Below are 14,431 nucleotides of genomic sequence, written 5' to 3'. Positions count from 1 at the left end.
TCTTTTTCTATGTATTTACTAAAGGGCAAAAGAAATTCCACTGTCGAGGGGTAAAGAAAGCTCCCGTCACATACACTTCTATTTTTAATCCTTTTATCAGAATGCTTAACACTGTAGGAATCTGGTGAGTTTACACAATTAGTGTCTCCATTCCTGAAATCCCCAGCACAGAGAGAAAATAGGATTCCATTCAGGAGAGCGGTGGGTAGCCGGCGGGGAGTGGCTGATAAGAGAGTGACACAGAATTGCTGGAGGTGTTCATGGTAACTGAACAGAAACTCTAAAGCATTCAACCAACGTTTTATTACCCGAAATGCTATCTTGTTTAATTTCCCCTCCAGGAGGGATCCTGCGAGCTCACCTCCGCTACTTACATTTTTCCAGGAACGATAAAACGTACAAAGAAAAATGATGGCTTTCTTATCTGCCGTTTTAGCATGAGAATGAGCAACATATTTTTTTTGCAAACATAAAGAGACGAACGCAACTTAGCCGGCGTTAAATGTTACCATCTAAAAAAAAAATAAAAAAATAAGGAGCCGTGTAAAGTCAAGTTCAGAAAAGAAAAATGACAAATCCCCTTCTAGTATTAAACACCGATAACATCTCAGACATCGCTTGTGAAAAGATTGCTTTATTTCTTTTTTTTTTGTTGCAGATATGCAAATACCTACGAATAGAGGAAACCGGATAAAGCAGCTGCTCTGACAGACTTAAATACAATGTCACAATCGCTGACAAAACCAGAGAGCAACAGACTAGTTTATGTAAATGGTCAATGCAAGACGGGGGAATGAGGTTATTGTTATCACTTCTATGTCAGAGCATGATGAACGGCTCACACGATAACTAGAACTTCACTTAGTGGTCCAACAGTGAGGTGTAGGGATGAACACACACACACATATGTACTTACACACACACACACACGTTTCACATCAATACGTCGCAAATTGTGAAACTGTCTCCTAATGCAGCGATTAAGAATTTGCTCAAATTCACACAATGGGCCGGATTCATTAAGGAAAGTAAAAAGCATAACAAAGGAGTAACTTTGCACCTGGGCAAAACCATGTTGCAATCTAGGTCGAGGTAAATTTAAAATGTGGGGACAGATTTATAGTTGGGGTAGGGCATGCTCTAGATCAGTGTTGACTACCCTGTGACACTCCAGGGGGTAAATGTATCAATATGCGGGTTCTTCAACACCCGCGTGTTCAGCCTCTTCCGCGATTAAATTTCAAGCGGCGCTGCATTGTAAAGGGTTAACTTCCCTTTACAATGCAGCGCCGCTTGAAATTTAATCGCGGAAGAGGCTGAACACGCGGGTGTTGAAGAACCCGCATATTGATACATTTACCCCCAGGTGTTTGTGAAACTACAAGTCCCAGCATGCATTGCTACTATATATCCGCTTATTGCTGGAAGGGTATGCTGGGACTTGTAGTTTCACAACACCTGGGGTGTCACAGGTTAGCCACCACTGTCCTAGCTCAACTTTAAATTTCAGTGTAAAAATAAAGCTAACAAGTATGTGTGTGTGTGTTACATGAAAAAAACAGCCAGGATTTAATTTATGTGCAAAATGATAAACTAATTTACACCCCTTGCATTGTAACATGGTTTGTCCAGCAGGAAAATTTACTCTTTTTGCCTTAATCTCCTTAATAAATTAGGCCCCGTATCTCCAACTAAGATAGAAATAGTCAAAACAGGAACAAATACAACGTAAAAAGATCAACCAAATTAAAATGCTCATTAAAAAACAAAAAACAGAAAAAGAGGCTTTTGAGAGAGAGACATCTCCATGTGTCAGTAACATTTCTTGCATAGCAAAATTTGTGCTCTCATCCACAGGATATAGCATCTATCCTAATGGCTCAGCTTATCACCCATATGTCAATAAACAGATTAACAGTCCAAGGGAAGCAATGACTGGCGTGTTGGTTGCCCCTGTCTCAAGATCCAAACTAAGATTGTAAACTGAATTGGACACTGTGTGAATAATCATAGCAGAGCTGTGTGGTGAAAATAAATAAATACTAATTCTGAGCGCTATGTATTGTGAAAATATAGAGGGAAAATAAAGCAGAATTTTCAAAACAGTTCTAGAAAACATTTGCCTCATTACAGATTAGGCCACAACTCTTTGCCCGCTTTGATGGCGGAGTTTGGTCTTCATGGTGAGCAGCCTACTAAAACCATAACACAGCATGAACCAACTGTTGTCCTGCAGTGTGGGACGCCGAAACACAAATTTAACTTAAAAGATGGTTTTGATGGAACTGCGCTTCTGTGAAACAGTCTTTTCCCATCTGAAATATCATCAGGATTATGTTCTTATCTCTCGATATATGAGTGGAGATGCCACAAGGCAATATGGCAGTGTGTGTTGCCTGAAAACATCAGTAGACAAAATTGGTCAAATAATTATCAGGCTGAATGACCACTATCAGACTGTGTCTCCGGCCCATATTCTGACCATATTAACAGTCCCACAAGTTACTCCGTAGCCCGGTCTGAGAGGCCGAAAGGCTGTGTTTACTCCAGTTTGACCTCTACGTGTGACCAAATTGGACATTGATGCCGTTACGGTGCTGAGCCATAGGACCAGCTTGTATCTGGCCAACATCAGAGACAATACCATCGCTCCTACTGACACCAGCAATCGCTTTTGAATAAATCACCTCTCAGCAGGAACAACTTAACAAAACATGTATTATTTTCTGTTCCTTTAATATGCGATTTAGCACACACTTCCTTAAACGTATGAATCTATGCATCACAATGAGGTAAAATATTCCAGATTTAACTACATATCACTGGTTTCCTTTCCTGAAACAGAACCTTTAAAGCTGAGAACAGAATACAAATGTGCGCGCTGTCCTGTTTTTATATCCTAAAAAGAGGGAGCTGTTTATGTAAAGATGATTGGTGCAGCAGTGCATTAAATGGTGCCCGGCTGGCATCCTACACTCTTTGCGGATCTCTTCTTATACCAACAAAGGAAATCAAACTCTGCTCACATGACAGCCTCTAAGAGAGACGGAAGACAAATTTCGAGCGCAGGTAACTAAAACCGGAGAATGTTATCTCATTTCGGTGCTCATGGAAGCGTTGGGAGAAATAGCTTCTCCGGCGGATAAAGGGTTAAGTTGGGTGAGAGGAGGAAGCGGGCGTTCGCTTGCCAGCAGTGACTGGTGTTCGAGACACAGTTTATCGTGACCTATAAAACGTTAAGAGTGAAGAGCATTAAAGACGTGCTAACACCGTGTGCAGGCCTGGAAGTACAAGCCATTGTGCCGTGAGGCGGCAAAGACACCGCTCTTTGGAAGGACTAGCACGCACTATTATGTCAGTGATATAAACAGGAGAGGATGCTAAATTATATATAAGGGAGGCAGACGTATGTGAGATCATTGCGACCTGCACGTTATATGGCAGGGTATGGGAAAACTGGAGAGAGAGTTTATCCCTCCCTGAGCACCGTCTGAATTCAATTTATAATCCATCCATTACAGGGACATTATAAACACACAGTGATCACACCTTGCTGAATAAACAGGATAGTCTAGAGGTTGAGACATGCTTTACTGAAAAGTTGGTTTGTGGTAAAGCAAGGAAAATATTCAATTTCCACCTGATAATCTACCATTTTATTGTGGTATTGCTGCACCCGATCCTATTAATAAAGTGAAACAAAGATTGCAGAAGCTCTCTGTACAGAACAGTCTGTACGTTGCATTATACATGTACAAAAATGACAATGAAATAACCCTAGGGCCCATTTCTATTAGGTCAGATGAGGAAAATGTAAGGACTTTAACTCATTAAGCACGTGAATTTGTAACACAACAATCAGGATTACAGTACGTGTATACGGGTTTGTAACGAACAGTCGGATCATGATCAATATCATAGAGATCGGGTTTTAACCCTATGAGACCTGCAGCGGGGGACTTAGGGGATAGGGTTGAGCGCAGAACTAAAAAAATGTCCCAATTAAGATTTTGTAGAAACACTGAGGGAATGTACAGCCATACCATACCAAAATACACAGCAATACAGACCTCAAATCACAAGACAATTGCACCTTGTAAATATGCTGTGTAGAAAAGTTAGTTGATTCCGATAGAAAATAATAAGATTATATTTATTTTGACAGCAGTCATACTACATCGGTTTAAAGTAAAAAGTGCACTGCTGTGCCCAGCTGGAAGGCATAGACGTAGTGCTAAAGCGTCTGTAAGGGAAAAGTGGAGGTGTTGACCATAGCAACCAATCTGATTCTAGCTATCATGGTCTAGTACATTCTGGAAAATGATAGAATAGAATGTCACAACTGTGACTGGATCACTTATAAATAACTTATGGCATAAATGTATTTAAAAGGAGATAGCGCAGGGCGCTTATTTATATAATTGCCAATGCACTTATTTTTGATATTGTGTATATTTTGATATAGGAAATCTTTATTTACGAAACCAGGGGAGAAAAATAGTTTTTTTTCTGTGTTAACCTTGCCAAAGGAAATGCCTTATTTCTGATATATCTGATACAATGAGCCTTTGTTCAGAAAGTCTTGTGTACTGTGATGTGGGGAAATGGATTGTTTGGAGTTTGTACATTTCTTTGGGAATGTGTATTCTGCAACTGTCTGAAGAGAGCATTCATGTTAATTAGACCCCTTGACTTGCTAGTAGATTTCCTGCCTCTGAAACAAGACGCAGGAAATAACAGCAATGGTTTAGTAAATCACAGATAAGTGTAAATATTGTTAGCTTTGCATTGCAGGTAAATCCATGTTTTGGTAAGCAGGTTACAGCCTGATTCTAAAAATAGCTCAGACCTCGAGGGGGCTGACTTACCCAGTAAGGCTGTGTTCAAATGTGTATAAAAACAGCACTTTTTTGTATTAAAAGTTGTTGCTCTTGTTTCGTCTGACCTGATCACTGGTACCTTTAACCAGTGAAGAGCAAATAAACATCACTTGCTTCAAAGACCTGCTTGAAAATATCTTCCATGTTGAAAATCCTGTGACCTGCAGATTAAACCCAAAATCTAATCTGTTCCCGGCTGTTTGAGGTTTGGACCCAGTTTTCCAGTATTAACGCTCTACCCGCTACCCAGCAGCTCTGGTCAGTGTGATAGGCCAGGGGGGATCCATCCACAGCAACCCTGACTTATAGTAAGAGGTCAGGAGTACTAGCCCAGGTAGACCAGCAAGGGAGTACCCTAGCAGTGACATCTACCCAGAAGAAACCCGGTACTGGATGCCGGATAAGGAGTCCAGTGGTGGCAGCATTGTAAGCCCCTCCTACTGCGGCAAGAGGGCGCACTTGGGATAACGTAAGGGGGCGGTGGCAAAGTAAGCCCAGCGGGTACCCAGCAGCAACAGACATGGTGGCATAAGCAGTCCGTCCTGTCACAGCAACATCTTAAGTTATTACAATAGACTATGAGCAACCAGTGCATTGTAATTGTCTGTCATTTGGGGATCCTCTGGGCCTGGCTACTTTCTCAATAAGATCCTACTAGGACACTCAATATCAACACACCACCAAGGTAACGATTGTAATACTAAGATTATTACACAACAAAGAGTGCTACCTTAGGAGCAGTTATGGTGATTATGCTAGAGACAGCTGCAATGGCTCTACTTGCAGAGTTCACATTGCCTAGATTTAAAAACACGTTTGCAAAAGGTATAAAAAAAATAAAACAAAAACCTTGCACCACCCTTCTTTTTTATTTCTCTACCCTCCCCCCTGAAACACTAAAAATTCAATAAAAATATGGATGTTAAAAGAAAACCTTGCCCCAAAGTTATTATAATTTCATCATGTTTTACATTGGGCACCTACAAAGAAAATATTAAACAAAATTATTCAGTCTTTAAATTGACACATATTTTTGTTCTTTAAAAGAAATACAAATCTGATTAATGACCTCGCAAGTTGCCGGCAGGCTTATGCTTTCGCTTAGAAGAACTACATATCCCAGCCTGCCTAATTTACTGTGTACAAAGAACAGGTCTACTCTGATTATTAAAATGATCATTAGGGCTGCAAGGTACCACAAAGCCCTACCTTCAAAAGGTAAGCATGAAAAACCTTCACAGACAGTAACATTAGTGACATATAAGCAGGAGAAGTGCTTTTAAATATCCTTTTATATTTCTTTTCAAACTTATGAATTAAACTTGAAAGAAATTGTTGTTAATTACTGTATAAGATGTTTGCTTTTTAGTAACCCCAAAACACTGTACAAAGCAGGGTCACACTGCAGGATAATATGTAATTTCAAAGCCTGTGACAAACATACAGTGATGGGCAACCTACAGGGGCCACAGGAGTGGCCCTCTAACATTCAAAAGGGCCGCAGATTACCCTTAACCTCAGTAATAAGTTAAATACATTTAATTAATGAATGAGGCACCTATCTGTTAACAACATATTAAACAAGTGTTACAAGCTGTAACAAACAAATCTGATGACAAAGCAGGAATGAGCTGGGGGCCACAGGTGAAGGTTTGGAGGGCCGTCCGTTGTCATTCACTGTTCTGCGGGGTTTAATAAAAGGTTGGTTCTCTGAAATTCATGAAGGTCATCTTGTCACTTTAATTGCTACTATAAGATCACCGCTCAGTGGGTACTACGTTTTTTCACTACGCACTCTATAAATCAAAGTCACTTATAATAAACACACAACCGCGACAACCCATAGACCAAAATGGGACATTGCCAAGTATCACAGGAGCCATTATTAAATGAAAGACTTAACAGGTTTCTGCAACTTACAAGTGGTAACAAAGGTGTTTTCTCAACGTTTGCTCTGTATCCACACAATACTAAGCTTGTGTCTTAACAGTGTACCTGTCTCTTAAATACTGAGGAGGCAGCGGCCATTTTGGGGATATTCTTTGCTTTCTGAAACTAGGAATCAAAACATGGAGATCTGTCATTACAGACCATGTAAACATATATACAGCACAGAAGGGGGAGATCTTGTGAGGCTTCACTGTAGTCTAATTACTGGAATTTAGTAATTACTGAAGGGGGTGTGTTTTTTGGTGGTTAGAGCTCTGTGTGGGCTGGGCGTCCATTTCATGGAGCTCCTATACAAAATGGCTGCCAGGCAAAGCAATGGTGAGCAATGAGGTCTGGTCTCGGTACAATCTAAAGCTGTTTAGAAATAAATGATATCAGCCTTGAAAATAGAAGCAGAAAGTGCTAAACTTTGAAAGACGGAGTCCAGACCGAATATAACATAGACAAGTGTCTAAGCTACAAACTACATTACTACCAATACTCTACTGGCACGACAACAGAGCAATAATTCAATATTTTCCGCACATTTGATCAGGCAGAGAATATTGTGAGGCGTTTATTGCACTAAAAACTCTGTAAAATAAACCAGGTTTAACAAAAAAAAAAAAAAAAGACCTCTGTTGACTTAAACATGAAGAAATGTCAGATATCTGCATGTTTTTCTTACAAATTAAGATGGTTGCATGGAAGAAGTGAGGGAGGATGGTTTTATTTGTGTATGCACTTAATGCATACTTTGAATACATGTAAATATGCATGTGAAGTCAGCGTTTGATTGGCTAAACATGTCACAGCGCTGACAATTAAAGGATGGGCCCTAGTTACAAAGCCCAGCGCGTGCTGAATATATATGAAGTTGATGAAGCAAATTTCACTTACTGACTGACAATTGATCTCATTAAAAACTCTTTGCATTCTACCCATCTAATTGGATATTCCACATTTCTTAACGAGTTTCGTCTCCCGAGCCCTAATGTTCTTAGGAAACAGGTCAGACATGTTTGCCTGTGTAAGAACACGGACCAGGCTGATGGAGACAACTAGCAAATTGGCATAAAAGGAAGACTGGCAAAAAATAAAAAAATACAACAACATGAGTGACATCGGCCCGTCGTGTCTGGCATTGAGGGTTTATTTATTTTTTACGATTTATTCATTGCCGTCTGTGACTCGCAAAGCTAATTTGCAAAGAAAATAGAGTTTATAAATAAAATAGTCACTTCATCTGAATTTTATGTAAAAATTAAAAGCCTTCCCTCACCGTCATTATTAAAGAAAAAAAAAAAAAACCTGTGAAGGGATTTTATGTACTGGGATTACAGGGGAAGCGCTGCTCACTACAGACACGCGCAGCACATTTCTGGCTAGAGAACCATGTTTTTTTTCTCTCCACAGGACAGACCACAAACCACCTGTGTTTGCTTTGGTTTCTCTGAGTCACAATTTTATACTTAAGGGTTTCTCTAGCAAAAAAACTCTTTTCTCTTTCTTCTTCCCCCCAAAGCGGTGAAAGTCCGTTTATACATTTTCAAGAGCTGCTTTGGTCGCTTGCAAGACGTCATTTAACCCTGAACCGGCTTCCGCCAGAGTCCTTGATCCAAGTCCTCCACTATGCCGGCTTTTTTATATATGCTAGTCTGGTTTACAAAGTTATATTCAATGAATTTTCTATAAAAGCCATGAACCTTAACAACCAGTTTTAATTGCCCCACATAGGAAGCCACATCATTATTAATTGCTCAGCTACACAGTAAAATAAAAAAAAACAAACTATTGCCTCTCAATCTATAGTGCTTTTAGGCCTCTCAGCTATTTGGCTAACTTTGCTAGGCGATACCCAATGCAATTAATTATATTTTCTTGATGTTAATAGCCGCTGTCAGTTTCAAGCTGAACTCCTCTTTGATGAATATTTAAATTATATTTGAATAAAAATAATCTTGGTTACATTTCATCTTCAGAAATCAGCACAGCTTAATAAAAAAAAAGGTTCTCTCCGTAAAAAAAAGGAAGTGATAAATGGCTACATGAACGCAGGTATAACGTTTCTAAATCACCCTCGGTAGATGTTAAATCTGGTAGCAAGGATAAAGCAACCTATACAGTTATAGGAATATAAATGGTTTCCATTTTAATACGGGATCGCAATTACATCCAACAAATAGATTTTCCGTGCCATTCAAAAATTAAGTGAGGTCACTTTCGATGTACTGAAGTCAAGGAGGATAAGGGAATAAAAAAAAAATACTACGGACCTCATGTAGAATTAGGATCAAAGCAAAAAACAAAATAAAAAGGAGCACATCTGCTGCTAGACAAACCACGTTGCAATACGAGGAGGCTAATGCAGTTATTAGATTTTTCATGCAGGAAAAATACTGACTGCTTTTGCATGCAGTCGCCCATCAAACCGCCAGGAACCAGTCCCCCATCAATCCGCCAGGAACCAGTCCCCCATCAATCCGCCAGGAACCAGTCCCCCCATCAATCCGCCAGGAACCAGTCCCCCCATCAATCCGCCAGGAACCAGTCCCCCCATCAATCCGCCAGGAACCAGTCCCCCCATCAATCCGCCAGGAACCAGTCCCCCCATCAATCCGCCAGGAACCAGTCCCCCCATCAATCCGCCAGGAACCAGTCCCCCATCAATCCGCCAGGAACCAGTCCCCTATCAATCCGCCAGGAACCAGTCCCCCATCAATCCGCCAGGAACCAGTCCCCCATCAATCCGCCAGGAACCAGTCCCCCATCAATCCGCCAGGAACCAGTCCCCCATCAATCCGCCAGGAACCAGTCCCCCATCAATCCGCCAGGAACCAGTCCCCCATCAATCCGCCAGGAACCAGTCCCCCATCAATCCGCCAGGAACCAGTCCCCCCATCAATCCGCCAGGAACCAGTCCCCCCATCAATCCGCCAGGAACCAGTCCCCCATCAATCCGCCAGGAACCAGTCCCCCATCAATCCGCTAAGAACCAGTCCCCCCATCAATCCGCTAAGAACCAGTCCCCCCATCAATCCGCTAAGAACCAGTCCCCCCATCAATCCGCTAAGAACCAGTCCCCCATCAATCCGCCAGGAACCAGTCCCCCATCAATCCGCTAAGAACCAGTCCCCCATCAATCTGCAATGCGATCATTAGTTCCTATATAAGATAGCTGTCTCCGCTAATGTCGACTGACAAGTACATGCTAAAGACATCAATATGTCTTTATATCGGCACCAAAACAAAGTTTTATGTGTTGAAAATAATACAGTGAATATTTGGCAATATTATAGTAAAAAATTATTTTGCCATAAAAAGTCTCTTTATACATAAGTCATCAAGGTTGAAGTAAGTGACCATGAATCTTCATCAGGTGTCCAAAAAGCTGGATTATACTAAAAACCCAAAATACTGTTGCAAACATGCCCTTCGTTACAGATCATTATGTGATGATACAACTCACTAGTCAATTTGAGCAGTAAAAAAATGTTTCCAATTAACTGTCCTGGCATTATGTTTACTGCCTCACTCGATACAAGCGGTAATTAATCATCCACAAAAAAGATTGAATATTCAAACTACTTATATGTCGATATAAGTGACAGTGCTCTGGGGCGGATATTGACAACTGGGGCTAAAGTAATGACTGACTGTATCCCAGAATCCTTTGCAGATACTTTGGGTATGTAACCCATGCAAAACCAGGAGGGAAAAAAAGACATTAGACAAAAACCATCCACGTAAGTGATCAATGAATGATTTCAGAGACCAGGGAAATATTAACCCTAATGTTCCTTTCTTTATATTTGACATTTTCTTTTATATTTTAAGACTGGTTTGTTAGCTTATTTTATAAACTATCTTAATTAGCTAATTGTACAAGGAAATTATTGCAAGCTTTTAAGGCATTATGTTCTAAATTTATATATATATATATATATATATAGTGTGTCAGTAGTTCCTATTCCACAGCTGAAGTGGTCAGTGAAAGGACAATACTGAAGAAAACAATACAACCAGATTTGATGGTTTAGCTACAGATTTTCCATCTTTGATTTGATCTTTGTAAAGAAGCGTTTGGCTACTAGTTTTCTTAACAGTATTTTCTTTTGTTGAGTGTTTTATTTTATTTTTTTACCAATTCACCAATTACAAAAAATAATACAGAAGTAAATATCTTACATGGCTTTAGTACAGCAAAAGTAACAAGCGGAACAGATTCATCACAACTAACAAACAATGTGAGTGTTAACTGACATTTGGCAGCCAAAATGTTGTTGTTGGTAGAACAAGTTTTGGATGGGAATTGGATGTTATGTTAAAAACACACCCGTGTTTATAAACTCTCCCTAAGAACAACACTGACCAAAAAAACAACACTGCTGAGGTATACCACCTTCATTTATAAGTGAACATTGTGGAAGTGTGTAAGAGAAAAGAACATATAAATATATATATTTATTTATTTTGAATGCTGGATGACTTTTTAAAAACAATTTCTTCACTAAACTTTTTTTTTTTTTTTTTTTTAAATTAAAAGAATTTGACAGAAACGTATTTATAGCTAAGCGGTTTAGCATAAAGTAAATATAACTAAAATACTAGCATATAATAAAATAAATCCATGAAGCAAATTTATTTCAAAATAAACCTTAAAGGCCCGGTTCGTAGTATAGCTGTGCAATGTTTTCATGTCCCTGCATTAATATTGTGCTATCTGTAGTAAAGTCATTTTCTGGCTCCTGTCAGGAGTGGGTATGGTGAAAGGGGCTACGTGTTTTTAAACACAGTGGCAAAGTAAAATGGAACGAACTAATGATGTCATAGGCATTAAATTAAAAGTCGGGATTTAAAAAGCGGCGTATTGGTCACCCGTCTACATAGGATAAACATATCCATCAATAGCATTAGCAACCTTGCAACATATGAACTTGACAGGACCATCGTATAAACTTTTTTTTTTTCCTAGCAAAATTAAATTTCAAACCTCAACTACAGTGAATTCTGCTCAACATATCGAGCCAGAAAATGGTCAATTTTTGGTAAAAATTCTATTCTATTATGACAAAGCCAATAAAACGTGTCTACCCCTAGAGGAAATTATAGGCAGAATTTCGTTCCCCCCCAAGAACAAGATAAGGAAAACGCAGGCCGTTCAGTCTCTCTCAGCGCTGAACCATTAGATCAGGCAGAGAGTTACAACACTCACAATCCCCTAGTCTGAGGAGACTGAAGCTGACATGACAGGTAACTGAAGGAGACAATTTCCCATAGGATTTCTGATGTGCAGACCAGAGGCAACAAGATGGAAGAGCGCGGAGATTAGATGAACGGTAACTGGTGCAGGGGGCACAGAGTAAAAAAAACATTATTAAGGCAACAACATTTTGACAAATCCGTTTAAATCCTGAGCAGGCACAAGGTAGAAAAATAAAAATATTAATTAAACTATCTTTAAAAAAGAGTGAGGGGACATCCATTTGCCAGTTGCAGGAGAAGCTCCATTATCAAGGTGTAAATATCCTTTTCGTGCGTCTGGTTTTAAAGAGAGCACCTGGGCACCGGACTGGAGGAAAACATATTCTAGACCTAACAAGACTCTGATTGATATCGGAGATCAAGGAGACTTTTTCAGAGACTAGGACAAAGGGACACTCTAGTCGGACAAAAATGTGACCCGGTTACTGAGCTGCATCCTGGAATACAACAAGACCATTGCAGTCAAGTCGTTCCATATCACATGTACTTTTAATACCTGGCGGAGAGCTGGGAGGTCAGGGCAGGAACCAATATTCAGACACGGATGGAACACAATAAAAGGTTTTTTTATGAAACCAGCCTGAACAATTCCTAAGGGTGATCTCTGCATTTGCTAGCGGCTTTAACACCATAGGCAAACCGAGGGGGGCTTCCCAGTGGCTGGAAACCCCCCTCCAAGCCTGGGGCACTGTATAATTGAGGTCACTGGACCCTGCTCCACACGGCTCGGCTTGAAAGGGGAGAGCTGCGTGCGCCTAACAGTAGTGCATGCAGCATTGCCCATGTATAGTATAGGGATAGGCAGAGCTGGAGAGCAGCCAAGCACTGTCTAAAATTATAGCCACACCCCCATGCATGCTGGTCACGCCCACTGACGGCGTGGTGTGGAAACCCCCCTCTACAAATCCTGCGTTTGCCCCTGAACACGTACCTGTGGCCTACACAGAGATAGTAGTGACAGCAAAAATAACAGCCGTCAGTTTTATTCACTAGTAACCAGACAGACTGCGTGAATATTACTCTAGTAATGTCCGCTGTGTGTGGGCAATTGGTACATTTGAGGCAAACCAGTGCCTTTTTAGAGGATGCTGAACTACAACTCCCAGGATGCCATGCACAACAGTCGGAGAGACACAGGTCATCCAGAATGATTCAAGAGTAAGGGGCATATTCGATTAAATTAGCTTTGCGGTCCGCAATTGCGCGCGGCTGCATGTGTAAAGTGACAATAGGGTGCCGCAACATCGCGCATTGATTATACCCCCTAAGAGTCACACACACCATGGAACAATCGTGAAATGTAAACTACAAAGATTCATTGTCAAAAATGCTGTGTTTTTGTTTAACTGCTTGCGATGGATTACTAAATAGTAATAAATGTATGTAATATACAAATAGGGTCAGTTACTACTACGGTGCAAATGTACACGACTTGTATCAGACCGATAAAAACCGATTGGCTATGAGGTACAACATATTTGCGCCATATAAATATATATATTTTTAATAAAGAGGCTCTCTCTTCTATGCATTGGCCATATCGTACCTTTGTGACATGATTTTATAGGCATCTGGAAGATGGCAGTCTGTATTCTCCATCTGAAAGGGGTCTGCGTCACAGATCTTGTCATCTGTGCGACCGTAGTTGGAGCTTTCGATCATAATGACATCACTCCCCGGACACCGGAGGTCGATGGGATATCCTTCGCAGGCGAGTTCCCGCCGTACTAGACCAAAGGGCAGTGCTGCTCGGCTAAAACCTAAAAAGAAAACAGAAAGAAACTAATTACAATGAGAGAAGCAATATAAATTTCCTTCAAGGAAAAAAAAATATATATATAATACCAGGGGGTAAATGTATCAAGCTGAGAGTTTTCCGGCGGGTTTGAAAAGTGGAGATGTTGCCTATAGCAACCAATCAGATTCTAGCTTTCATTTTGTAGAATGTACTAAATAAATGATAGCTAGAATCTGATTGGTTTTTCAAACCCACCGGAAAACTCTCAGCTTGATACATTTACCCCCCGATGCATACAAGACTATAGTTTGCAAACTAACCGCAGGCCCCCAACTTTGTATACCCACCACCTATACATTGATCTGGTGAGCTCAACCATTTGTTTATCCTATAAAGTCATTACCAACTACTGTAATCAGTCTTTGCCTTATGCCTGAGCACTATCGCGATTTCCTAGCGAGTCAATAGGGCGAACAGACATGAAAATTGGTTCGGCTAGCAAAATGTCTGACTACACTGTGCGCAGGCAACAGCTATACTTTAATTCAGGTAGTGATGACACAAAACGCTCTGAGAAACAAGCCTCCTATTTTTAAAGCCATTTTAAACTCCTACCGAT

At 40.4% G+C, this 14,431-nt stretch overlaps 1 protein-coding gene across 19 annotated transcripts in view; it reads right to left on the bottom strand.

The window, feature by feature from the left end:
* ADGRL2 (adhesion G protein-coupled receptor L2) overlaps positions 1-13,830 on the bottom strand; it is a 77,589-nt gene extending 63,759 nt beyond the window's left edge. For all 19 annotated transcript variants that reach the window (XM_075181968.1, XM_075181969.1, XM_075181974.1 and 16 more), the window contains exon 1: positions 13,621-13,830. In XM_075181968.1, the coding sequence (XP_075038069.1) occupies positions 13,621-13,736 (116 nt within the window). In that variant the 5' untranslated portion in view covers positions 13,737-13,830. The remainder of the gene's footprint in view (positions 1-13,620) is intronic.
* Between the last annotated feature and the right edge of the window lie 601 nt (positions 13,831-14,431).

This window comes from Mixophyes fleayi, chromosome 8 (genome assembly GCF_038048845.1).
Source record: "Mixophyes fleayi isolate aMixFle1 chromosome 8, aMixFle1.hap1, whole genome shotgun sequence".
Taxonomy (NCBI): domain Eukaryota; kingdom Metazoa; phylum Chordata; class Amphibia; order Anura; family Limnodynastidae; genus Mixophyes; species Mixophyes fleayi.
The sequence above is the reverse complement of the archived record's forward strand: the minus strand, read 5'-3'. Positions and strand labels throughout refer to the sequence as shown.